The sequence below is a fragment of the Nipponia nippon genome, unplaced genomic scaffold (assembly GCF_047370975.1).
Source record: "Nipponia nippon isolate SJK-2023a ecotype South Korea unplaced genomic scaffold, ASM4737097v1 scaffold_20, whole genome shotgun sequence".
Lineage (NCBI taxonomy): Eukaryota > Metazoa > Chordata > Aves > Pelecaniformes > Threskiornithidae > Nipponia > Nipponia nippon.
The window spans coordinates 1,938,657-1,965,787 of record NW_028262337.1 but is presented as its reverse complement, the minus strand read 5'-3'; the positions used below and the strand labels follow the sequence as shown (position 1 = coordinate 1,965,787).

The window sequence follows — 27,131 nt, the reverse complement described above, 5'->3', positions numbered from 1 at the left end:
AAAGATCAGTGCCAGTCGGATGTCTGTCTGTTTCCTGCACCATGTCCTCCAAGCCTATTGAATAAAACTTCAGATCTTTGTCCTTCTCTCCATTGACTTGAGCATAGGACTTCCACAGGATGAACCCCGAGGTCAGCAGCTCCATTTCGCGCACCCAGCCAGAAGCAGAAAGCTCGTCTGTGCAGGAGACAGAGTCGCAAGCCATGGAACTAAGCAATGTAAATCTCACCACCTTGAACTCTGAGGGCACACCGTTTTTAAACCTTTATTTCTCCATAAACACACATAACACGTACATCGAAGGAAATCAAACTCAAGCAAACTGCTGTCAAAATAAAACACGCCATACATAAACAATTCTCTCACTGAGGAAAGAGAGTAAGGGAACAGTTTAACCTGAACGTCCACAGATACCCCAGTGATGATGGCGTCAAGAAAACATAACAGAGTAACACAGAGAGTTAAGTGGCTATTGCCAGTTGGTAGAGCATCATGGCTTTCATGTAGCTACATTGATTTAAATGGCTGAAGATCTGTGCTCTAACCTTCAACATAAGTTGATAAACCGGCAGGTTCTACAGAAATAAGTTTTAGAACCGAGTGAGGTCATCAAGAGCAGATGGGCAAAAGGAGCTGTATACTGCACATGCCCTCAGACAGGGTACACTCATTCTCTAAGGCAAAGATCAGACAAAGCATATGAGAGAAAAACCTGCCAGCTCAGCATTTTTACAAATGGAGAAGTACCTTCCCCCTTTCACTGTGGTTACCACTGTGTTCAGAAAACAATGACTCTTTGGCCCACCCCCCTGGTCTGACTGTACCACTACCTCCAGCTGACTGGGGTGACCCACAAACGGCACAGCCTGATGTTCAAAGTCATTATATGAAAAATACCTTGCCGTTTTGCACAATAAATAGTTTCGGCCTGGAATTAGTTAATGGGGAAATATTTTGGCTACTTTTGCTGGAGGGGTTTGCTTTGCTTGCAAGGTCGTGCAGAAGCAGCTCCCTGAACTTTGAACCGTATCTGCAAAGCGAGGTAAACAAGAGCCATATAAATACCACAGCCCTTTTCCCCACACTGTTTTCTTCTGCGGCGGCGTTCGGCAGAGCTGCCAAGGAGGGGGGGGAGGAAAGGGTAAGTGCACTGGTTTTGCTATGAAAGAGCTTCATGACTTAAGATTTGGCAGTGTCTCCTCGTTTCTTTGGCTGAAAAGGCCGACTGGAAATTTCCGTTGGGAACCAGCTAGAAAGCTGAAATGCGAGGAGAAGCGTAATTCGGAACACAGCTCTCACCTCGTTCACGGGGCGAGACAGCTGTCGCTGGGCACCATACGCCAGCACCGCAGAAGGCTGTACAGGCGTAGCAGGATCTCAAGAGGTCACAGGAGTTTCACCTGTTTATAATGGATATAAAGGCGGGCAGCTTTCCAGATGCGTGGAAAGAGTAAGGAAACAGCCCTGTTGGTATCTGTTGGACCACAGTTTAATCTTCAAAATACTGTACCTACAGTGCTTTTGGTAGAACAGCAGAAAAGTAACACGAGGGACAGACGGATTTCACAAATGATGTTGGCTTTGCAGCAGCTGGCTCTTGTTTTAAAAGACGAACTATTAAAATGTTTTAATTTTTTTAGAATATGACAAGATCGATGAATCGCATGCTGTTCATCAGCACTTAGTGTTTCCAAAACTTCTGTGTTTACTATCAGACTTGGATGCGAGTGGTAAAATTACACAATTCCACAACCTAGGACATGTTGGGGAACAGTTTTATAATTTTATATATTTCTTGACAATGGGTATTTTCTGAACATATTAAGCCAAAATTATTATATTAATGGAATAAAAGGAAAGGATAATTACAGAATTTCTTGTGTGCTTTGATTTTCATAAACATTAAATGGACTAAGTGTGGGTAGGAGATTTTGTAAGATCTGAGGAATACTGAAACTCAGTTTTCATTTCCTGTTTTTGCAAAATTGTTTCTAGTGCCTCTGTTCTTAAGAGATTTTTCTCAATGGGATCCAAATACTACAGACGGACTTGTAAAAATCTTTAAGTCTTTTTTTTTTATTTTCTGCCAGGTTCTGCAATACTTGCTGTGTACCAAAATACACTGTTGGTGCAAGTACTTTTAGGTCAGTGGAATTACTCTGCAATCTGGAGTGAACTGGTCTAGATTCTTACTGGTGTAAACTGGCTCAGCACAACTGATTTCAAAACACAAGAAATGAGGCCACTTTAAAATCACTGAAGTGTGAAAAACAGTCAAGAAGAAATAGCAAAGAGGAAGGAACAACGTAGTCTGATTAGTAGCATTAAAAGAAAATCCAGTTACTCTGAACACTTACTTTTCAGCTGTTTACATACAACAACACCCTACCCCCCCGCCTATTTATTTTAGGAGAACTCCACTGCAAAATGAAAGAAATATGATCAAGCAGTAAACAAAGTAGCTCAGATTTATTCTTACAGGTTTTTTTTTAAACTGAACGGAGCCAATATCCTGCTGTGCTTTGTTATGGGAATTTCAGAGTCTGAACTTCGCTTAGGCATTGATCTCATTTTGTTTATTTTCTCTCTTTTCAGATAAAGCCCAGCCATGTGGGCAGGGCTGGGGCTAGTTCTGGCTCTCTGTCTCCTCCCAGGAGGAGGGACAGAGATCCAGAACTGCAAGGAGCCCCCAGAATGGCGTATTGGGGAGGAGAACCCAATGCTGAACTCTAGGGGCTCAGTGACAGTGGTGGCTCTCCTCCAAGCTAGCTGATACTTGTGCCTGCTGCAGGCTTCCAGGTAAGTGTAAATACCTTTCCCAGTTTTTGTTAAAACATGACTGGTCAAATTTTTAATGCCATCTGAGGATAATACATGTGCCCAACTACAGATGCACTCAGTGAACTCTAGCTCCCTCAAATGCCGCTGTCCCAGCTGGCATGTGTGACCCAGTGACCAGGTTAACTCTCAGCAGGAGCGTTCTGTGCCAGGGGCTCAGATTCTTCATCTCTTGACTTAGTCCTGACTGACGATGGATCATCTTCTCTGATTGTATTGACAATGTAAAAGTACAATCAACTTGACATGAATGAAACCCGAAACACATGAAACCCAACAGAAACAGTTCCTCAAGACCTACACTTCAGTTAGCAACAGATGATTAATGTAGCAAAGGTGCTGAAGCCAAGAAATAACGTAATTCTCTGACACGGCTAGAACACCTGCAACAGAGAGATCCGTGATCACTCATTTCTTATGTAGGATCTGTAGGGGAAAAGGTAAATCAAAGCATGTGCTTTTAATGTGTTTTTCCAGCCCCTCTTTAGAGGTTTTTTATTAAAAAAAAAAACCAACAACAAAACAAAAACCAGAAGATAAGGTAAAGACTGGCCTTTTGATAAACAGGTGAAGCATTCAAGGGAATCATCAGTGTTCTATTTTCATACAAGACCTGGGACATTGGTGCTCTGGTTTCTAGAACCTGCTTCTGTGCAAATAGTTAGGTATCATGACACTATAATTTTGAGCTGACCCAAACAGGAATTGCATACAGCCCTATCTTGGATTAATTTAGTGATTGTGAAATAATTTTGGTTTAAAAATTCATAGTACCGGTTTCAGAACTTGATTTTAATCACTGTAATAACATCTTAGTTTCCCCCTCTAGGCTGTGTAACTTCATATTGTAACAGTCTTTGCAAGTTTTTAAAGAACTAAATTAGAAAAAGTGGTAAATCTCTGGCTTCACCAAAGTCAAAGTGGGCTCTGTGGTTGGCTTTCAAGGTAGTTGGGTTTGATTTTGTACATTTTAGAAAGGTTTTAAAGAATCTTTCAAGCTCTATTTCCTGAAAAAAAAAAAGTTTTGTAGAGCAGTTCAACAGGAAGGATACAAATGAAACGGAAAAAACCCCACATCTTCACATCTTACAGCAAGAAAGCAGCTTTCTGTATATAGAGGAAAGAAAGACTTTTGTGGTGGGAAGCCAAAGGGAAAGACTAATAACTGCCAGCTAGGTCATGCACACATTCCATAGCCATCCTTTCGACCCAGTTGCTGTTATAGCCCTATTACAGAAAATAGCCATGTCAAGATGAGTGGGAGAGCTATCCGCCTTTTACTGCAGGTTTGCTTTATTGATTGCTTCCTGCTGTATTGACGGTATGCCAACTATGTGACCAAAACCTCAGCATTTAAACAGAGACATCAGATAAACTAACAGTGTTAGACCATGAAGAGCGTGAGAGAACTGAAATAAAAATAACACTGAACTCAGTCTGAAAGCAGACGTCTGCTTTACTTAGTATTGCATTCTACTTACAAGGACAGGACCCATGGCATATTAGCTATTGTAGAGTCTGGTTTGGTGACAGTATAGTTGATGTCATAGCACATGGCAAGAATGTTTTAATAATGTTAGATTGTTGCCATTAAAACTGGGAAAAAATAACATTCACTGTAGTAAAAGCAAGATGGAGCGTATTAACTTCCATTGAACGTGGCAAATCTTACGATTCTGTAATGATTTATGGCCTTGCTTTTTTACATTCTCCACTAGATTGGAGGAGCTGCGAGTGAAATTAGAGAATGAAGGACTGGTCAATATCTCGTATGTCGTTGTCAACCATCAGGGAACTTACTCCCAGAGGAAATTCCACCTACTGAAAGAAAGTGTTTCAGACTATATTACTGTCTACCAGCAAGATGAACAGCAAGCTGATGTCTGGACTACCTTAAATGGAAACAAAGATGACTTTCTCATCTATGACAGGTCTGTGTTTAGAGGGCAACACAGGAAAATATTTGTATGTGTTTAGAGTAATGCTTTGTAAATCTCTATATTATTTCATTGATTTGCAAATAACCTGATTACCTCACAACAATGACATCATAATCAACTTCTAAGCTGCACTAACTAAAGCACTTGCATTTAGTGGAAAAAGGAAGCTACAAAAGAGAAGTCTGCTAATGCTTAAGTAAGTTTGGGATAAATAAATTTTTCTTTATAACTACTGTGGATTTAGATTAATATAACTGAGTGTAGAATTTGATAGCATGATTGTGGTCTTACCCTGTTTTTATTTTCAGACAACTTCATTACATCCACGCATGTGAAAGTAGAATCAAATGAGAAAAGCTATCTGAGTTCTCATGGAAATATTTTGACTGGAGTTGTTGCAAATGTCATGTAGCCATATGGAAAAATTAGTCTTCAGGTGAAACTTAAAACTTTGGAATAAAACAGGTTTTTGATCATAGGATTCTGGGACATGTATCTTTTGCCAGAACCAGTAGTAACTCCTTAAATGATGATTTTTTCAGTTTTGATGTGATGGAAATTATTTGACAAGTCCTGCACTTCTAACATGTCCATCCTAATTACTGTTGTGTTACTATAACGAACATTCTCAGTTCATACTGAGGCATAATTAGGTTTAATAAAGAATTAGAAAGTTAATTAACTTTTTTTTGGTAATATGATGAAATTGAATGAATTAGCTAAATTAGGCTTGTGGGATGAAACCAGCACTGGAATGATCTTTAGAAAGTGATGGCGTGTTATGCAAGCAAATATGCCTCCGTATGGGAGGCTGGTGCCATATGACAGAGAAACAGAACAAGGCTGTATCTGTCCATGGAGGGGCCCCAACGGTGGTGCCTGGCCCGCGGCATTTGAAAGGTTGAACAGTTTGTGCTGTTGACACATAGGATACGCCCATGCTATGAATTCGTTTGGCCGTAGTTTGGCCATGATTGATTATGGTTCTAGGAACGTACGTCCTTATTGTGCCTTTATTGGCAATGAAGTCTTTGCCTGTTGCTGGTCCTCGACATGCACTGCAGATGTGTAAGGAGCCAAGGCTGGAGGACTGTGTGTTGACACTGCAGGTGGGGTACTTAAGAAGGTGCCCTTGTGTACAAGTTCTGCAGGTACTCCAGCTCCTCTGAACGTACCAGTTGCGTAGTCCAGTGCATACCAGAACACTCAAGTACAGACATGGGGCAAATAGGCACCATAAAAATGCCCTCATCCACGCTGAATCAGTAATGCAGATGCACCGCAATGCACATTCCAATCAAAATACATGTTCTGTTGCATTAAAACATTCTTTGTAAGGATGCAACAACCACGTGTCGATTTGTACCACTATGAAAACAGCCCTCCTCATCAGCAAGACAGGTGTGTAATGAGCATACCTTTGCTAGTCTAAGTGCCACTAAACTACGGGCTTCTGCCAGTAGAGTTACTACGTCAGCCAGAAGTCATGCTTCACACTACTGCCGATGATATTGGCAGATAATGTTTTTGCCTGTGAACTCCTTGGACAGAAACATTCTCCATGGGACTGTACAGTTTATCAATATGTAACCACAAAGTTCTTTCTCTCCGTAGATGCGGCCGTCTAGTGTATCATCTGGGTCTGCCCTATTCCTTCCTGTCTTTCCAATATGTAGAAGAATCTATTAAGATTGCATACTGTGAAAACAAGTGTGGAAATTGCTCTTACACGGTATTTCCTTGTTTCATTCTATATATACTAGGAAAGGAAACTGGATTTGACTGGTACTTAAAAAAAACTATTTCAGTGTGATTAATCCAAAAAGATATGATTTAGAATCTCTTGACAGAGAGCTTTTAAACATTTTTTCAAAGTGAATTAGATCTAATTTATAATAGACTGATTATCTAAAATCCTGCCCTTGATAGAAATGCAAATAATTTTCAGAAATCCAAATGCAATCTTGAAGGCTAATTCTGTTTTTGGAGTTATGTACAACTAGTGAGCATTTAGCTACTCTAGTTTTTGGGGACAGGTAAGTACTTAAACAAATAGTATTTTTTTTTTAAAACCTGGGACCAAATCTGAGCTGGTTTGAGTTACTATTCCTTTTAAATACAGTATACAATAGTTACATAAAAAAGTGATAATACAAGGTGACATTATTGTTACCATTCTAAAAGAAGGGTAGCTTTGTTTTACATATAAATAAAGATCAGAACTACTTTAAGGATTATCAAGAAACGTACATACATAGTCATGAAAGTTCAATGAGAAGAAGCATTATTTTTGATCCCATCATACAGTTTTCCAGCTAAATGTAGGCCTCGGGCAGGTCAGATGTGGGATCCTAGAAAAAGAATACTTTTTATTAGCAATTACTTGAATTATGATTCCTACAAGTTTACATTAAGAGCCCTGTCTAGTTATCAGCGGTGTTGTAAAATAAGGTTCTTTTCGAGACATTCATATCTTTCTTCAGCAAAGTAGCACAAATAATTTAAAAACAGGTTTCAGGTTCTGCAAAAATGTTAAGATAATTAGTATTTTACACCTAGTTTAATTAAATATAATGCCTTGTATTTAATGTAAGCTTCTGTTTGGCAGGAACCTGATATTGATGGTATATGTGAAAACATCACTAAAAAAGCAGATGAAAAGCTAGCAGAGAGAGAACTCCAACCAGCTGATCAACATTCACATCACCACGACCCGCACAGACATGGACACCACCACCACCATCGCGAGGGCAGTCATCATTCCAGAAATGAGAACCATCAGGCTCTGTCTGAAACTCAGAGACGTCATGCTCACAGCAGTCGGCGTCATAGGGTTTTTGGCCGTAACAGACATGATCAGACAGGTAGTCACGAACAGGTAGACACTGTTCCTCCAGGGGAAAGTGTGGATATTACACAAGATAAAAAGCTATGAAAAAAAGGGAAGACCAGCTGTAAAAACCAGTTAACTTGAAATTGGCAGACAGCATCAGACTCAACTTCTAGTAGCTGATGCTGTCATTGTCGACACCTTTTGTTTGAAGAGCTAGGAAATTCTGTCACTTGACAGTGTCGTGGAGCACTTCCAAACTCTTGCAGGTGACATGGCCAGCTGTCAGCAGAGGACATCACTGAATCTTGACAGTGACGTCTGCTCACTGCTGCCTGACAGTCACCAGCAGCAGGAGTGAGTGACAGTAGTGACACCTGACAGTGACAGGAAAAGGCAAGAAACTGAGCCTGAAAAACAAACTAAGCACCTTAAAAATGCAAGGGAGCCCTACTACCTAAATTCATATAGTTGCGAGAGCGGGAAAATTAACAGATTACGTGTTTTTATTGCCCCCAATTAAAAACTATACTGACAGGTGTGTAGAGTTAAAACATGGCAAAGAAGTAGACTTCTAGAGCAGTGCTCTTAGAATTACACAATACCTGTCAAATTCCATCAGTGAAAAGCTTCATAATTTTAAGGAATTTCATTGACCTGTAGTTTGTTTTTCAGTTGCACTACAAAGGTGTCTGCATTCTTGATTAATTTGTCTTTCTTGTTTCTCTTCTAACATTCTGCTTGCATTTGTGAGGACAGGAGCATAAACTATGACCTAGGGGCTCCTGTCTGATGTTTTGCAATCAAGAACAGAAGATAACCAAAAGAGATATTTTAATCATTTTTATTGAGAAGATGGAATATATTCGGAAGTTGGTTTTTTTTTTTTCCTAACCTGGGGATACAAATTATGTACAAGTAAAGCTTATTCCTAAGCAATGTGCCAAAATAACTTTTTATCTCAGATGTAAGATACAAGCAGTAATTGCTTTATTTTAAAGTAACAGATTTATATGCTTTTGTGGCTTAGATGCGGTATCAGGGTCCATTAATGCATAGTACTACAGCTTGTACAATCCCACTAAACCAGTAAGATCGTGCCTAAAGTGAGAAGCAGTGTTAACAACTCTTCATGCAGAATCAGTATCAGTTTCAAAGAGGGAGAGGCAGAACAAATTTAATCTTGGTTTAGTGTTTATCTTTGTTTATAACAGTGCTGAATTTGATAAATCTGTATTGATTAGTACGGTAATATACCACTTAAACTTGCGTAACTTCTCTGTCTGTAGCTTAGCATTCCTAACCTTTGGTTAACTGACTTGAAGTAAAAATACAGTTGTTCGAAGGATTCCTGGATGAAGAAGAGAATATTCAAGAAAGGAAAACTGCTTTGAAAGTGTACACCATAATTAATGATGGTTTAATAGGGAAATTATTACTCCTACGAAACCTGAATCTTTTTATTGTGAATGCTGATTAGCAAGAAAGTAGCCCTGAACATACACAGAATGCATGCCTTTGGAATATTTGACAAGAGTGTTTTCAATAAAAAATATTCTGTATTTCTTCATATCTTGTTTTTTACTTTCAGCGGCAGTTTGAAATACACTGTTTCTGTTTCTCGTTGTATGTACTGCTGAAATACTTCATGTCATTTACTCAAAATCGCCTCCGTTTGAAGTGCAGGTCTTGGCCTTTATTAAGACGTTGCTCTAAGTCTCTTATGGTGTTTCGGAGAATTTCAATTTCCTTGTTTTTCTCCTCCTGGAGATGCTGCAGCTTCTGTAAAAACGCAAGCAAAGGCTTCATTGATAAACCTCACATAGAATTATGTAACAATACAATATGCTACTACTGGTGAGAAATATTCTAATATTTTTCTCAGTATGTCGCATCACAAAATTACAAAGATGACTTCCCCAGAATCCTCTTTTTGTGACATCCCAAAGTCCCAAGCCTCCAAAACCAATAATGCACGTATATAATTCACATCACAGTCATTTATGTCAGTTCTATCTTAAGTTCCCAGGTTAACAATTCTGGACTAAAACCACTTCACGTGGGCTTTTGTTGTTGAACCCCAGCTATATCAACATCGGTGCAGAGAGACATGGAATTAGTTGTCTAGAGGTGGGAGGGATGTGTGGGAGAGTGAGTAAGATGGACCCTAAGGCATAAAACTCCACAACCCCCACTCCCCCACCCCCAAAGTTTTGTTGGAGAACAAGGGCAGTAAAACCCCAGGGAACTGCTGTTTGAAACAGGCTGTAACAGTATTTAGTATCTGCAGACTACAGGCTATTAAAGCACATACCCTTCGATAAATACTTTGTGGCAAGACAGAAGCATCTGAAAATGGTTTTGTTGTTTTATTCTGAACTCTTGCTAATTTAGCATTGAACTGAAAGAATCGTGAAAAGACAAAACATTAAGAACCCAACAGGAAAAAAGTATAATTTTCAACTTTTTTTTTTTTTAATGGATTTTGTACCTGAACGTAGTAGCAAGAAGCTTACATACTATTTAATCCTAGGAGAATGATGCTACTTAAGTTTATTTAAAAAAGAAAGCAATTACAAGTTATGTTTCTTAAAAAAAAAGTTTCAATATATTGCAAAAATACAAATATTATAATCCAAATACATTTAGATGAACAAGACTACTACTAAAAAAAAAAAAAATCTGAAGGCTCCACAGCCGTGTCTGCAGGAGGAGAAAATGCAGAAGATGCAAGAAGCCTCTGAAATCATCACCCTTCCCTGATGTTCCAAGGATAACTCAGCCTGAACACTTTCACACCTTATTTCTTTTTTAATATGTGAAACATTTTAAGTATTTCCTTAATTTTTTCTGTAATGAGAGTGGCTTAAAACCTAAGCCATGAAATACATCTTGAATTCTGTGACTCGAATCTCTGCAGGATTAGAAGACTTCAAGCTCTTGGAAGTTTATTGAAAAAAATATCTTCCCAGCATTCAGAAATTAAAAAGAATAAAAATAAGCAGAAAACACTTCATTTTTTTATAGCTCAAAAACTAGCAAAATTTTCAAAATAATTTAATTTAAAATGAGAACACAGCAAACTTCAGTCTCCCTATACAGTGGGTAGAATTTGATTCCTGAGCAGAAGCGACTCGGATGCCGTTATGGAAGGGAGCACATGACACTGATCTTTGTAAAATGTTAGTCAATTGTTTTTTAAGTTTCCTAGATTCCATCATATTACTTTTTAAAGTACTAATTAATGTTTTTCACTACAGTCTCTTCTAAGTTTACCCAATGCCCAGCTGATCTTTAACTCAGCTTTGTAACGCATACCTCTATCTGCAGTTTTATTATTTCATTCTGCTTCTCTTCATTTTGAATTTTCAGCTGTCTAGTTAGCTCTAATATTTCCAGCTCTTTTTCCTCTCTCTGTTCTCTATACTCCACTTCTTTTATTTCAACTAGTAACACAGTAACACCAATGATGATTATAGAAGATGTTTAGACGGAAAAATAACATAATTTACCAAATATTAAAACTTTTTTGAACAGCAGGTCAGTATTTCATAGGAAAACAATTTCATTCAAGCAAAAAACATACTTTAAAACTATGTGAAAACCACCCTGTCCCATCCCAGTAAGATGGAGTCTCTTTAAAGAAGCATCATATTTTACAAAGAGTTTGTCTGGCTTTTTTCAGCTAAGTGGATCACCAAAAAATCCTGCTTTTCAAGGCTATGCCAGTAATGAAAACAATATTGAAATCAGTTTTTTCTCATTGCAGTATTATTTACCTGTGAAAATAATGTCCTACTCTCCTAAGCATAGCCGGAACACTGTAACAGCAGTCCAGCTTATAGTTCAAAGCAATTTTCCAGTCAACACTTAACTGAAAATTGCATTCTTTCAGATTTTTAGGTCCAAGTTCCCAGTGTCTGTTCTACCTGTTTTGGGGAATTTCTGCTCATCCTGTGTTGCTGTACTATTGCCTCATTGCCAGTGTCTACTCTCTTGAGCAAAGATAAAATTCAGTTAAACACTGTCCACTTCTAACTTTCATGTTTCCACTAAGAAGTGAACTTGTACTTATCCTAGACGAAGTACAGCTCCTACAGGTTACAACATGTTTTACCCAATGCTATAGCATTCAATCTTCGTAGAACTTACATTTTTTTCTTATATCGCAATTCAACTGTGTTATTTCTAATTTGTGGTCTTCCTCTTTGTTTTTAATTTCTATCATAAGTTTCTCAATCTGATCTTTATATTCCTGTGAATGTAAAAAGCTTCATAAAAATCTTGAGGTGTCTGTGCTCTTAGCCTTCTGCAAAGCACAACATTCATGTCAAAATGTCCAGTACTCTATAATTCAGTACTTGTTTTATCCTCAATCTAGTAAATTCAAAAATGCCCAATTACTTCTTACACAATCTGGCTGAAGTCCACAGATAAAAAATATAGCAGATTTCCTTGTATTACAGCTGTCAGTTAATATAAAATTACGAATTCTACTTATTAGGAGAACAGGTGAATGGAGCGGTAGTATTCCTTTCCCCATTCCAGGATCTGATACAGTGCTGCAGTTAGTTAAGTGACTACAGTTTTACTTTTGTGGATTTTTGACTGTAAGATTATGTAACAAAAATCATATTTAAAGTATGAATTTCGTTAATATTGCCTATATGAAGTTTTCCACAACTTCATACTGGCAGCAGTAGAAACATCAGTGGTATTAGCATTAGTGATGCTGGTGGCACTGATACTGAAGTAAACAGACTGAGCACGCCTATTATACGTTTGCTCCAGTAAGTACTCCAGAATTATCGAAGAACTGGCTGTAGCTGCCAATGTAGATGTGCTTACTCCAAAGCTCTTGTCAGAGCCTTCTGACAAGGTAGGTAGCCACTCACCAGAGCAGTGCTCAGGGGCACTCACATAGGCAGTTACTGATTGGTGGTTATAGTATATATATATATATATATATATGGACGTAGTCAAGTAAGTGCCTTCACAACACCACTAGGAAGTTCCACCATGCCTGTACATGTATATAATGTATAGAATCATAATTTCCTCATGCCTTTCAGAAGGCATTACTTATTTTGTTCTCAAACCGTCAAGATAACAGCTCTACTGGTATAAAAATTTAAGTTTAACTCATAGTTAGTACAAACACAGGCAAAGAAAATCAGCAGTGAGATTCCTAGTCCTATACAGGTAACAGATGTGCAATCTTAAGCACAGAGAACTAATACGTCTTGTGACTAGCCCTGCTGATGCTACCTCCTTTCCAAAAATGAGTGGCATAGATAAAAAGTAGAGAGATCATAAATGGAATTTATTATGAGACACAGAGACCTATTCTCTTTGTAGCATTTACTCCCAAAGAAACTATGGACAAAATTCAGACAGTTCTTAGTTTTCCGGCAGTACAGCAGGCATTGTGAATATCAAAACCTTATTTCCACATAAAAAATGTACTTTAATGCAAGAGATTAGATATTAGAATGTAAAGTTTAAATTAAATACAGCTAAAAAAAATCAAGTGCATCTTAGATTGAGCCAGAGTTTTCAGCACTTAGTTTTGACCTCTTAGTCCCTCTAACACATTCTCATATCGATGTCATGAGAACAACTCTTCTCTTTTCACACATGATAAATGTTAGGAAAAGTGCAACAATAATGGTATCAGTAGCAAACCCAAGAATATAAAGATATATGAACAACAGGGCAAAACCATTATTCCTTTACCTAAAGAATGATCATTTGTGACGTACCTGTTCACAAGCCTTTAACTGCTCTTCCAAGATGTGCATGGTACTCTTCAGTCTATCATTTTCATCTACATAAATAAAAAAACCTATGTGATACACTAAAAAGTACATTTTGACAGTATTATTAGCTTGAAAGTAGAAAAAGGAAATTACTTTCATTTTTTGACTTGTCTGAACTTTTAAGAAATTTGTTTGAAGATATGATCATCATCATTTACAGAACTACATAATCTCAGTCCCCATTTTTTTAAAAAGAAAATTCATAATTTAATCATAATATTTGCTTGGTATTACTACTTTGAACTGTCTTTAGCCTTCTGATAAGTGACGATTTAAGAAAATCTAGATACAAAGTTCTTTGGCTTGCAAAATAAAATATTATTATCATGGCTACAACAGTGTTGAATTGGAAGATGCAACTTTTTAAGTACTTGTTTCCCAAAAACTAGAAAGTAGTATCTCAAAAACAGAATTTAGAAAAAGCAGATAATGTCTTTTTATTATTAAAAGTCTCTTTGAGTATTAAAAGCAGCCATATACTTCCAATTTTTAGAGGTTTATTAATATTTCTGCTAATATGCCTTGAACACACAATGGGTATAAAATTAACTACATGGTGTAGAGCTAAACTGTGGTATAAAGATATAGCAAAGATTTATATATTTTATTTTAAAATAGCAATGAGTAATTGTCAAGTATTTCTGGATAACAGCTAGATTTTAATAACATTTCAATGCAGATTAACTCTTTGGTTTAACAAAGTGATAAAAGCTATGCATAAATGCTTTAATAGACTACAGTCCAACAGCTGAATGATACTTTCTCACTTTTTATAAAATTGCCTGTGTGATGATGAAATAAATTTAAAGCCCAGCTATTGATTAAAAAAAACCTCACTGAGACAGAACTTCTTTTACATGTGTATTCTAAGTAGGATAATAGCAATTTATTAAGCATATAGACCACCAAAATCTGCAGAGAATTAATTTTAGATATTTTTTTTTCCTGTCTGTTTGGCTGCCAGTGAGGTTCTCTCTCTGAAAAAAACAGTAAATATAAACAAAAAGTTTAAATGCATGCTCAGTCTACATTACAGTACAGTACATAAAAGAACATTTTTGCTTTTACCTTTCATGTTACACTGGTTTTCAATGGTTTGTGTTAGACCCTTTATCACATTCTGTAGAGCAGTACATTCTAGAAGAAGTGAAAAATCCAGTATTTTTGAATAATTTCTTCACCTTTTTAATTATATATTTTGTTTATAAACTTTTCTCAAATATTTTATAATCATCTTGATTAAATATTAGTCTAAGTCTTCTTACCGACTACACAAAAAACTGAGATCATTATTGCATGGTTACTACTTATTTTTAGCTTTTAGTCTGATGATAGATTAAAAAAAAAATTATCAAGCAATACAAAAAACTTCATAAAACCATTATATTTTCGTTTCTAGCCAGAAAATAAGGATGTCATTGTATTATTGTATTATTGCATTCCAGCAATTTGATGTAATTAATGAAACTTACTTTGCTGACAGCATTCTTGCCAAGATTCTTTTTAACAAGGCCAACATTACCCACTCATTACAGTCTCTCACTCCCTTTTTAATGCATATTAACATTCATCTTATGGCTCAACATAAACTCAGAGAGATTCAGAATATGCTACTATATCCCCATGATCTCATTTTAAACAAAATAATTACGTGTGTATGTATGTATATACATGCAACTTGTTTATATATTTGTTTCATAATTTTATTTTTTTTTAAATTGTATTTTTAATACTTGAATGCCACATGGACTGTCTGTAATATAACATTTGGTTTTCATTAAATACTATTTTTATCTCTTATGTTTCTTGTAACCTTATCAGTAAAGTTACAAAACATTCAAAGACTGGGAAGACAGCGGACACTAAAACTGAGGTTACTTACTCGTAAAACCTTTTTCTATTTCCAGAGTACCACTGCATTTCTTAAGTAGCTTTTAATTTCTGCAACAGATCAAGTACACTAAATAACAGTTACTCATCTCAGAAGACCAAAGCTCTGTTGAAAATTGTGGATGATATAATTAAAGACTACATTAGAAATAATGGAGTCAGCTAGATGAATTAAGATCCCGGCTCAGAGATTCAGTTTTCCGCTCAATCTTTTTGATCTTTAGTCAATTTTTCCATCAAGTCCACTTCATGCAGCCGAGTACGTTAGCCAGCTGTATTCTCCCGTTCCATGCTTTCAAGAAAACAGTAGAGGGAGCACGAACAGCACAGAAACATTGGCTGCCCTCTCTTCCTGTACTGGATCAAAAGCATTTGTGGAAAAATCCTAGCCAAAATCTGAGGCACTAGGTTAGCAAGTCCATTTGTATCAACTACTTCTACTACAAATTTTCTTCCATTTGAAAATGTATGTAAATAAGCCCAAATGCTTGTAATTCATGCACAAATTGGAAAGTCGTCTATACATTTGTGTAAACAGTAGGACAGCAGCTAGTCTTACAAGGAATCACAGCTATTTAAGTGCAAGCCACTCTTTTGTCCAGTCACATGAATATCTGCTTATCTTTCTTTTCTTTAAAGGATGTATCTTGGCAAATACCTTATGTAATTACAGTAGTGACTGGAAAAAACTACTGGGAACCTGCAAGTTTTGCTTGCCTACAGTAAGGAGGAAAGAGCAAAATTTTGCTAAATGGTTGGAACTTTGTGGATCACTGGCATAGCATCTGTTATGGATTCTGTGTGGTTCCTTCCCTGTAAAGAATACTCCCCACATACAGAAAGACTGAACAGCCTAAGTGCTCTTTTTCCATGTTTAATATGTATAATTTATTGTAGTTTCTTCCATCTGCATTTATAATTGAAGCTATTGGCTTTTTTGTATGGCCATTACATCAATGACTTTTTCCTTTAACACCTTTGAAACACTAAGTCAACAAATAGGTAATCCTGAAGATGCTAAATACAGCCACCTTAAGTGTTCCATAGACAATAATGTGATTGCTGTCTTTTTTAAAACCACAGCAAATTTTACTTCAGAATTGTAGCCTGCACCTCAACAGTCCATTTAATCACCATAGAAAACATTTAGGAGCAGAAAACAAGAATGCCAGACTTGCGTCTGTCTTAAGTGGATCTGCAATGATTTACACTAATGTCCTCGTTTTGGCTGGGATGGAGTTAATTTTCTCCTAGTAGCTGGTATAGTGCTGTGTTTTGGATTTAGGATGAGAATAATGTTGATAACACACTGATGTTGTAGTTGTTGCTAAGTAGTGCTTACAACGGTGAAGGACTTTTCCGCTTCCCATGCCCTGCCAGGTGCACAAGAAGCTGGGAGGGGGCACAGCCAGGAGAGCTGACCCAGACTGGCCAAAGGGCTACTCCATACCATATGACGTCATGCTCAGTATATAAACAGGGGGGAGTTGGCCAGGGGGCAGAAAAGGTCAGGCCAGTGGCACCGAGCATCCCTCCACCCCTTTAGCACATGGCCTGATCCTGCCCCACCAGAGCCGGGAGAGCTCCAGTGCACCCTGGCAGCACCCACTAAACAAAACTGTGGTCCTGAATCTCACCTTTGTTTAGCAAAGAAGGTATCAAGACAAAAAAAAGCTCATTTATGACCTTTCAGAACATGTATACACTTGCCCAGTTGCTCATCTTTTCCCACCTTATCTTTGTGTTTCACTCTCCTCTCTCCCTTGAGCTTTAGAAGTTTTCCTTTGCATTTCCTTCAGCACTCCCACTCTTCTTATACCTTAAACAGTTCTAGAGAGAGACTTCTGGCAATCAAGGTGTCAAGGAGCCCTCAGGTTCTCACTTATACTTGTTGGAGATTTCTTGGGGTGTGAAATGCTATTGCTATTTCTGTTTCTCACACTAACAAAACGTTGTTAAGCCAGGATAAAATTCCACTCCCTCCACTCCACCACCACCAGCAGCCACAAACCCTTCAGGGTAGGCAGAACAACAGCCTCTCCTTCTGTGGTGCTCTTTCTCTCTGCTCCTTTGCTGTAAGCAGCATGTTTATTAGGAATCATTCGTGAACCATTCAGGAGCATGTGGTCTCTCATGTTTTTTACTTAGCTGTTCTGTGAATTGCTTTGTGGTTTACTGCTAAGCTTTACATTCTAAGGCTGAGTTTTCCACCTATCCTGTAAATTCATTTGCTCTTGTGTTAAATTCCTAATAGGATGAACTTGAGAATAGTCTTCAACTTGACAATGTACATACATTAAGATTGTATGTTGACACCGTTCATCAAGAAACTGACGCAGCTGTCCAAACCCAGCAATTCCAGTTGCCTTTGAACCAACTCTTCAAATGATACTTTCAGGAAATGTGGCCGAGCTGGGTTCTGGGAAGCAGCTTGGGACATAAGGCTGGGACAAATCTTTTTTCCCAAGCCACAGTTGGCAATATCACTGTGTAAAAGCCATTCTCACAACCAGAATCTGTTGGAATAACTTCCCAGAGTAAGAATGGAAGTATCAATGCTACATTTGGTCCCTTGCATCTTCTCCAGTTCTGCACAGGATCCCTCTATAACCCCATCAATAATAAAGAGTGGGTTTTTTAATCCCACAGTGCTTTGACTTTCAAAAAGGTTTTACAAAGAATCAAACTATTAGATGCAACACTTTTAGTGCTCCGATTCTGAATACACTGTATGCTATTATCCCTTCTGAAGGGCCAATGTTGCAGGTGAATTTGATAAAGGTGCAAAGACCATTTTATCCATTTCAAAAAGAAAAAGCAAAATGCTTTAGAAACATTATATACTTACTATAATTTCTAATCACTACACCAAGCTTAATGTCCTTTTGAAATACTTTTAACGTTACAGTCACTGCTGATCTCCAGTAATATGGTAACTGTTTACCTGAAGATTCCTCTGACAGCATCCGCTGCAGATTATGGCAATTTGCTGCCCAAGATGGTTTGTGAAACTCTGCTCTCTGATCACCATTAACGAACACAGTTCAAAAATATACACTTACAAACACTTCATACCATGACACTTGAAGTGTTAACCTTAAGCAGGTTAACCTAATCAAACAGCCATGATAACTGTCTTAATTTCTAAATACATTCTATCCCTTTGGCATCTCTCATTTACCTTTTACTTCCTTACCAAGTAGCTTTCAGAACCACCTCTTGGATGTCCCACGTTGTTCCAAGTTCCTGCTTTTCACTTTTTTCACTACTGCTACTAACAGCCCTGTGATCTCTCTTACTCATTGACCGTTATCCTTGGCTTCCAACAATACATTCCTTGGCCTCCTATCTATCTCTGTACTGATTTGTACAAGTACCATGACTTCAGTATTACTGAGATTTGTTTTTTCCTGACTATCCCTGCTGCTAAAACTTTAGTTTATATTTCATGCTGTCTGCTCTGGTATTTTTACTTGGATTTCTGCCATCCGTGTTGTTGTTTTTTTTTTTCCATCATGTGTTTCAAAACAGCTCCAGAGGTCGTTCTCTTCAGTTATATCAGCATAACTATCTCCTCAAATCATTTCACTCTTACCAAAGTGAGGCACTACTATTTACAAAGCTCAATTCTCTCTTCTGACTTCCATCTGTTTTCAGTCCACTCTACTTCCACAGTCCCTGTTGCAGTCATCACAGCTGCTCCGATTTCCTGCATTGTCTCTTTCACTTTCTCTGCTATCTTTTATCCCATGGGTTTTACGGTAAGAATAATTTCTTCTTTTTGTCCACCTTTTCCTTTCCCTTTTTAAAATCTATTTTGTATAAACCCCCTCCTCTCTGTTTGTGTCAATAATGAAGCCTCTTGATCTGTTTCTGAATGACTGTCCTGCATTGTCTTTTGTATTAATAAACAAATGGCTCCAATGAGTCAGACCAAAGTTCCAGCCAGTTCACCATCCCACTTCACAATACCCAGTAAAAGATACTTCAGGAAAGAAGAAAAAAAGCTGGATTAACACTACTCTTAATATATATCCTCTCAGCTTCCAAAACACAAGAATAAGGGAGGCCTGAGCGACAGGTACTGTCTTTGTGTTTAACAAATTTGTTAAGTTTTATTACATGAATTTTTCTAATCTTTTTTGACTAATCTATATTTCCGCTATCCACAAGCTTCTGTGGAATTGATTTAAAAACGTTATTTTGTAATGTATGGAAAAGTTCCTCCTTTTGTTTGCTTTAAATCAATCAACAAGTTTGATTTCCATCTAGTTCTCTTATTACATTGAACGGTGAATATTCATTGCCCAGTCACTTTCTCTATGCCATTCATAATTTTACAGCTATGAGTCATATCAGCTCTATTCTTTCTCTTCAGGCTGAAAAGTTTCCAGTCAACTTAAGTCTTTCTTCAGATGTTCCAAAATTGTGACCAAACCTGTGAGGGCCCCAAGTGCATTCTCCCCGACCCACCTCCTGGGTGGCTGGCTGGGATCAAGGGCAACTTAGAAAGAGTACAGCTGGTGACCTTCAAAAAAGCTGTGTGAAGAAAGCTGGAAGGAGACTCAGAAATGGCTGCCCCTCCTTCCCTTGGGAGCTGCTTGTAAGCTGAGGCTTTTGCCCTTGGCCTACCTTGAGCTACTTCGCAGCTGTGTTGCAGCCACATACCATGTAGACCTAGACCCTCGTCATGACCTAAGGAGTGACTTCCTGGCTTGATTTCAGACCTGCCTCATCACTGTGGACCTGCTAGTGGTCACTAGACCACGTCTGGCCCTTGTTACCATTTCTGGACCTGATCCTGACTCAGCCTCCTGTCTTGACCTTGGACCTGCTCCATCACTACGTACTTGTTTGGTAACATGGACTTTTGGCTGACCCTGGCAGCCCTCACTGGGCCAGCCCTGCATAGGTACAGTGGGAGCGAGTCTCGGCTGGTGAAGCCTCTACTTCTGTGGGCCTTGTTACATGATGGGTTCCCGATTCCCTGTCCCTTGCTCCTCCCTGACAATACCAAACCTTGCCACATTCTCTGCTATCTTTTCTGCTTCTGGTATGTCTGTTTTGAAATGTGGGGACCAGAACATTACGTGGAAATCACGGGATTTTCTGGTACAAGAACATGATGTTTGTTTCTGTGTTTCTTCCATAATCATGCCTATCACTGTGTTTGCTTCTTTGACCACTGATATTTTCAGAGAACTGTACAGAAGGAAACCACGATCTCTTTCCTGAGAAGTAGCCAACTGGAGCCAACCACTGTTTATATTAAATGCCTCCCATATTCACTGCTACTGGTCTTCATCTCCCTTTTTTATCACTCGTCATTCTGTATCATGAGATTCTTGGTATAACTGCCTAGATTAGCATCCTTAGCAAACTTCACTCACATACTCAATAGCTTTTCCAAATCATTTCCGATTATGCTAAATTATTATTAAATTATTATTAAGTCCCAGCAAAGATCTAAGTGAAACCAACTGGCAATCTCACTCCAGCATGAAACTAAGTTTATTCCTACCCTGCTTCCTAACTTTTAGCAAGTTGACTTGTCAGAGACCAAAGTTCTACAAAAAGATGCACCTTTCAGCAACTCTACAAATTGCAAAAGAATAAGCAACCACAAATCTAGGCTAAGTACTAGATATTATTTCTCTTTTCAAACACCCATCTGAAAAGATATACTTCTGGAATTAAAAAAAAAAATCTTAATTTAATAGTTTTCTCTTTAATTCCTCCTTTAGTTGGCAACTTTTTTATTATGACATAGAGGCTTAAAAGTCCCATCTGTAAAATAGTAAATGCCATTTCATTACTTAGCTTCCATTGAACAGTTTGAATCCTCTTAACATGAAAGTAAACTACTATTACCATTCATAACTATTTAGCACCATAATGACATCTGCTATACAACGCAAAAGAAATATGACCAAAACTTGGATCACGTTAAAGATGACAGTAACACAAGTGCAGCCTATGGAATAAACTTACAACAGTGGTATCAGCTTAACTGAACTCAACCTTGAAGGATTATATGCTATTCCTTACACTTTATAACTGAGTTGGAAATGTCACCGAGATAAAATCTTGACAGTGACATTATAAACACAAAATGGGCTGTCACATTGTTTAATCTGACCTCTCAGAGATTAAATCTCACACAGATAAAAAGTCTAATCACTTTGGACAGCTCTTCAGTCGTCTAGAAGTTAAAACAGATGCCTAGACAGAACAAGACACTGAGATTCCACCAATACCCAAGGTCCTGACAGAATTAATTTCAGTGAGCAAAATTCAAAGTGGAATACTAAAACTTCAATATAACAGCATGGTACAGAGAAAATGTTTTCCAAACCCCAAACTGGGCTATCAGACTGTCCCTAAACAAATCAAGTCATACAAGCAACTAAGAAATACAATTCCTTATGTTATCTCGGAGCACCAGCCCCACCAGTCTGACATGCCATCTCCAATTACAGGCAAGCTTTGACATTTCAGAAGGCAGCAAAATATGCATTCAAGAACGCATCTGGCTCATTTCTCATTGGGCAAAAAGTGACCAGGTGAACCATAACATTTGTCATATTGATACCAATGGAACAGCTCAGCTGGGGGCACCATAGTGTCAGTGCTGACCTTACTTTTCCCAAATGTTGACCCTATTGTTCTACACAGACATCTGAGCTGGTTATGGATTAACCTAAGTCACAGGCTAGCACTTTCAGTAAAACTACTCATGTTAGTTTGCTTAAAAATGCTGGCTTTGTAAACTGTGGCAGTTCACTAGAAGCTCAAGAGGCCTGTATGGATGTGAAAGGTAAACATCTGGGCACAATAACATCATCAGGTGTACCAAGCTCGTCTGATCCTCTCCCTCTTTCCCTGCCAACACCTTGTTTCCTTGGAAAAGGAGATAACACAATGAAAAGAAAAAAGATGAAGAGGAAAAAATGACAGAAAATGCATAATTTTTTCTTTCACAGGTACTGCATGCACTCAAAAATCTCTTGAAGTGGATGGATATTAACATCAACTGGAAAACAGTTACTTTAATGCAGTTCTCAAGATAGGTTTGTGGATTAAAGTTATCTGGTTTATGCAAATGAGATGGATTCCATTACAGGACCCAAGATTAAACATTACTGTTTTTCACACCGTATCTGAAGATCCTTGCTATGTTATTTTTGTATTTTATATGACTGAAAAAAATGGAAATATTTCTCAGAACTTCCTGAATATATGCAAAAAACATACCTTTTTTTAAAAAAATAACTTACCTTCTTTTACTGATTCCTCCTTTGATTGGCTTAATGTTAACAATCTGTTACATTTTTCCAGCTGAAGAACTAGCAGGTTATTTGCTTCATTAATTTCTGATATTTTCTAGAAAATTGGAAAAAGACTAATATTAATATCTTCTGATTTAAGTTTTAAATCTTGAGTTTTAAATTAATATAAAATTAAATTAATGAATATTAGATTAATAAAAAATTTAACAGTTTCACAACATTGCAGTCACAAACCTGTATTATTTGCCATTCTGGAAATTCCGTTATAGAGAAGAACAATGCTAGACTGGAGAGCCTGTGCTATTGCGAGTTTACCCTGCAGAACTAAGAATGACGACTTTTACATCACTAGTTACAAACTGGTTTGTTCCCAATTCTGTAGTCCACAGTCTGGACAAGGTTCTTTCTGCTGTGGTGCATATGAGGCTGTTCATGCCCTTGCTGAGCACCAACAGGAGTAATGGGTGTGAATAGGAATTGGTATAATATATTTTTTCCATGAGAAATGTCCCTTTTATATTATCTCTAGTATGGATTTACTGATCAGAACATCACCAGGGAGCTGGTCAACATGGGTCTAATGAGAAATACGGTACTGATTTTCCTCGGTGGATCAATCTTTTAAGAAGTGACATCTACATAAAATAAAGAGAGCTCAATGCATATGGAATGTAAGAACAGATGCTCCTGCTATGGCAATGACATTTTTCTGCAACAATGAACAATTTCTGAAAGGATATGTCCAGCAAAGCTGTGTAATACTGTTATCTCCAGTAGCAGCTTCTGATACAAAGGAACACCTCCACGGTTTTCCTGGGAAGCCAAAATTGGCCTCTGCACCATTAAAATTCTAGCCCAGAAACAAAGGCTTCTTGGACTCCACAGAAGTCACTCATATCACTCTGAGATACAATCAATACAAACATTTTCCAAACAAAGTTGGTATTACAAGGCATATTAATAAGCTGATTCCACTTAGAAGAAATTTTCACTTGAAAAGTTTTTTAAAATGTCACAAAGTATTTATAGATAGCAGTTTCGACATTTTTTACCTTCTTCACTTACCTTTTCTATCTCTGAGAAGTTATCCAAAAGCTTATCAAGGTTCACCACACTGATTTTCTGCATAGTTTCTTCATGGCTGTGATTCATTTATTTCTGGACCGTATAATCCAGTGATCACTGTATATATAAAAAATAAATCTATGAAGTAATATATTTCTCATTCATACTATGTCAAAATATTTCATATGCACAAATGTAAGAAGAACAAAGAACAATTCTTTTTTTAATTAAACTATTTTTGCATGTGAGGCTAAATTTCAACCAACCTAAGATCTTGCAATTATAGGAAACTCCATGAATGTCAGAAAGCCCAAGCAAAATCTATCAAACTGTTAGATGATATAGTTTAATTTGGAATTTTTTTTTCTGCAATTAAAAAATAAACCTGAATCCACTTCCATAGACACAGTGATGCAGTTTTACCTAAATATAATAGTGGTCTGCACATAGGATGCTTTTAAAACATACAACCAATTTCTCTTTAGATATGCTGCTCAAACAGACTGGTCTTCCTGTCCTCACTTTAAAGTAGGAAATTCAATCAATTGAAACTATTACTCATTCTCTACTTTGCGTGTTTTAGAGGCAACAGATAAAATTTGGTTAAGTTTGATTAACTTAAAAAAATGTTACTTAAGTAAATGAGATTTTACCAGACACACATTAATGCTGGATTTAGACCTTTTACCTGCGTAGACGCTCTAATACTTAACTATTCAGGCTTCAAGTTACTTACACATTTTCTTATAAATAGTCTGCATTAATATCAGTGATGAGGCACTGCAGCACATAAACCTTATCGTATGAGTAAAAAGACAGTATTTTGAAAAGCACCCATATAATTCCAGATTATTAACACAATTCCTATTTTTAGTAGAAATTCAACTTTCAGAACCTTCAACATACATTTGCAAGGTGAATCTCAAAGACCCAATATGAATGCTTCTAAAAATACTGAAACTATCTCTGAACATCAGGCTCCATGAAACAAAAATTCCAATACCAGATAAACCATGTATTCCAGACAAAAATCATCATTTCTATGTGGTAATGTGTGAACTGTCTTTTTACAAAAAACAAAAAATTGCAATGAGAGAGATGAACCAGAAGTTAGAATGTGTGCACTAACCAGAAACGGAATGGATTTCCAGACAGAAATACTTACAGTAAAGTTAGGCGGAAATAGCTATGTAAATGAAAACTACTGAGCAGGAACCAAGATTACATAACTGAATCATTTTCTCAGGCATTCCATATTTACAAGTCTTTACGTGTATGTAACTTCTTTCCCAAAGCATTAAGACAAAGGTATTGGTTCTGTGTGTTTAATACTCATTTTTCTCTTGTATCCACTGTTTCCTCAGAGGGACTAAAACCAATTCATTAGCTAAAGCTAATTAACTTTTTTTTTTTAATCAACAATTTTTAAGAATATATGTGACATTAAAGAACTAATGCTTCTACGTTAAATTAGTGATTTTTTACTAAGTTAGAAATCTTAATGACTTCTGTTATTACAGTGCAATGATGTGTTAAAATAGAGTTTAAAAAAATTTATTCAGGACATTCAATTTTGTAAAATACTTACATATCTTAATATTTTATTAGTTGATAACCTAAGTGTACACTATGAAGCCTAAGCCCTGATCTTTCCAGTCCTTATCATGGGCAGTATTTTATCTGTTTGTCAATCACTGTTTCTTTTCATCATGCTCTTAAAACTGTGTTTTACCCTCTAAATTTTGACTGAGGATGGCAGTTCAGGGAGCTGCCATGTTGTGTGCTGTTTTGTTTGTGTATTTCCTTATTCCATGGCATCAGTTCTTCTCTCAGAAGACAAGATGTGCTCAGCACTTGGCACCATTGGGCAAGAGTGCCACTGGGAATAAAACTCCTGCTGAACTGAAACAGTAAATTAAAAATAATATGCTGCATTATTAATGTTGTGTCTTTCCAGCAGGAAAACTCATCACTTTTATTTTTGTGTATATTATTATTATATGTCTTCCAAAGGCAATTTTGTTAAGCCTCCCACCCCTGTTTTGAACTACAATATTTATGTTGCTAGGGGGAAAATTAAAGATTTAAAATGAATTTTCGATTGTCATAAAACTGACACCTTTATTTAATCTGTCTTTAACCCCTTGCTGTCCATGCTCTCTCAGTAGCCTTTTTTAAGTATTGTAGCTGATGATCTGCTTTTGGAATTTAAGGTTTCATTTTTGCTTCATGCAACAGCGAAACCTGTACTTATGATCAAAATAAAATTAGTAGATAGTGATTTTTAACTCCATATCTCAATTGAATATAGTAGTTACTCAATAATAGGCACTTCAGATATTCTCATTATTTTTCTGAACTCCGCCCTTCTTTAAGATATGCACCCGACATTTGCATTGACTATAACCTTGCTTTAATTACTCACTCTTTGAAGACCCTGAGCACATTTAAAACATGGTTTGCAGATCAAAATTATCACCACCCAAGTGGCACCCACAAGCCCGGTGAATCCCATCCCCTCATCCGATTTCACAGAACAACTGCAACAGGACAGAGGCACCAGCTGCACCACTTGCAAACGCCACCGACGACCCCGAGTCCTAGCGACCCTCTTTCCCACCTCTCCAGTTTGTCTACACAAAGTGCCCTGAGTAGAAGTAAGACCTTCTCACCACAGCCTCAGGTGCACAGGACACTCAAAGCACTGCCTTTTACTCCGCAGTGCGTGGGCATAACCGCTGGCCGGAGCAGGACGACAGCGCTCACGACACGACACGACACGACACGACACGACACGACACGACACGCCCTGCCCTGCTGCCCCACAGCCACCTGAGAAGAACTGGCGCCCACGCACCCAAAGGCGGGAAACCCGCTCCGCCGGCGGAGCGTACCACTACCGACCCTGCGGGGGTCGCTTCGCCCTCCCCCCCTCCCCCGCCGGCCCGCTGGTGGGCTCGACCCGCTGGTTGGAGGCGGTGGGCCTGCGGGGCGGGGGCGGCGGTGGCCGGCGGTGGCCGGCGGGCTCTCGCCGTCCCTCACGAAGTCTCCACCGCGTAATCGGCTCCGCGGGGGCAGGGTGACAGGGGAATTGGGGACAGCGAGCCCCGATGCTGTCTAGACATAACCCCAGGGGCAGTGCCACCGCTCACCACCTCTCCAAAAAAGCCAGGCAAGCCCCAAACACCTCAGCAGAGCACCTGAGAGGCCCTGATTTCACTCTTCCGTGCAGCACGTTAATTATTTTATCAAATGGCTCTTCACATCGACATGAACATCGGCTGAGGGGGAACTTCGCGTGCGAATGACCGTCCCTTTGAACAGCAGCAAACAGAGGTCGGATGGGGGCACTTCTGCCGGTGACAGGGAGACCCATCGATTACCGTTGCCTCTGGTTTCTCAGGACTTACACTGCACGTGGTACTATGGCTACTGAGCAGCGATACTCGCCGGCCTATCA

The 27,131-nt window shown here is 38.1% G+C and overlaps 2 protein-coding genes across 2 annotated transcripts; one reads left to right on the top strand and one right to left on the bottom strand.

Annotated features, from left to right (window-relative positions):
• Positions 1 to 982: 982 nt before the first annotated feature.
• Positions 983 to 9,178, top strand: SELENOP (selenoprotein P). The gene is made up of 5 exons (XM_087759820.1): positions 983 to 1,141; positions 2,596 to 2,799; positions 4,557 to 4,769; positions 6,393 to 6,510; positions 7,387 to 9,178. Exons 2-5 carry the CDS (start codon positions 2,609 to 2,611, stop codon positions 8,032 to 8,034), a joined length of 1,170 nt encoding a protein of 389 aa, XP_087615946.1. The 5' UTR covers positions 983 to 1,141; positions 2,596 to 2,608; the 3' UTR covers positions 8,035 to 9,178.
• Positions 8,735 to 26,480, bottom strand: CCDC152 (coiled-coil domain containing 152). Its single transcript, XM_087759821.1, has 9 exons — positions 26,344 to 26,480; positions 23,672 to 23,788; positions 22,595 to 22,700; positions 14,496 to 14,564; positions 13,371 to 13,435; positions 11,761 to 11,863; positions 10,927 to 11,054; positions 9,923 to 10,009; positions 8,735 to 9,390 (listed from the first exon to the last, which is right to left on the bottom strand). Exons 2-9 carry the CDS (start codon positions 23,756 to 23,758, stop codon positions 9,268 to 9,270), a joined length of 768 nt encoding a protein of 255 aa, XP_087615947.1. The 5' UTR covers positions 23,759 to 23,788; positions 26,344 to 26,480; the 3' UTR covers positions 8,735 to 9,267.
• Positions 26,481 to 27,131: the final 651 nt, after the last annotated feature.

What these genes read in the sequence shown, in the direction of transcription:
- CCDC152 (XM_087759821.1), bottom strand. Translation starts at nt 23,758, where the DNA reads ATGAATCACAGCCATGAAGAAACTATGCAGAAAATCAGTGTGGTGAAC. An exon ending in ACTTCTCAGAGATAGAAAAG is followed by an intron (nt 22,701 to 23,671) that starts GTAAGTGAAGAA and finishes CCAATTTTCTAG; the next exon opens with AAAATATCAGAAATTAATGA. An exon ending in AAACCAGTGTAACATGAAAG is followed by an intron (nt 13,436 to 14,495) that starts GTAAAAGCAAAA and finishes TTATTTATGTAG; the next exon opens with ATGAAAATGATAGACTGAAG.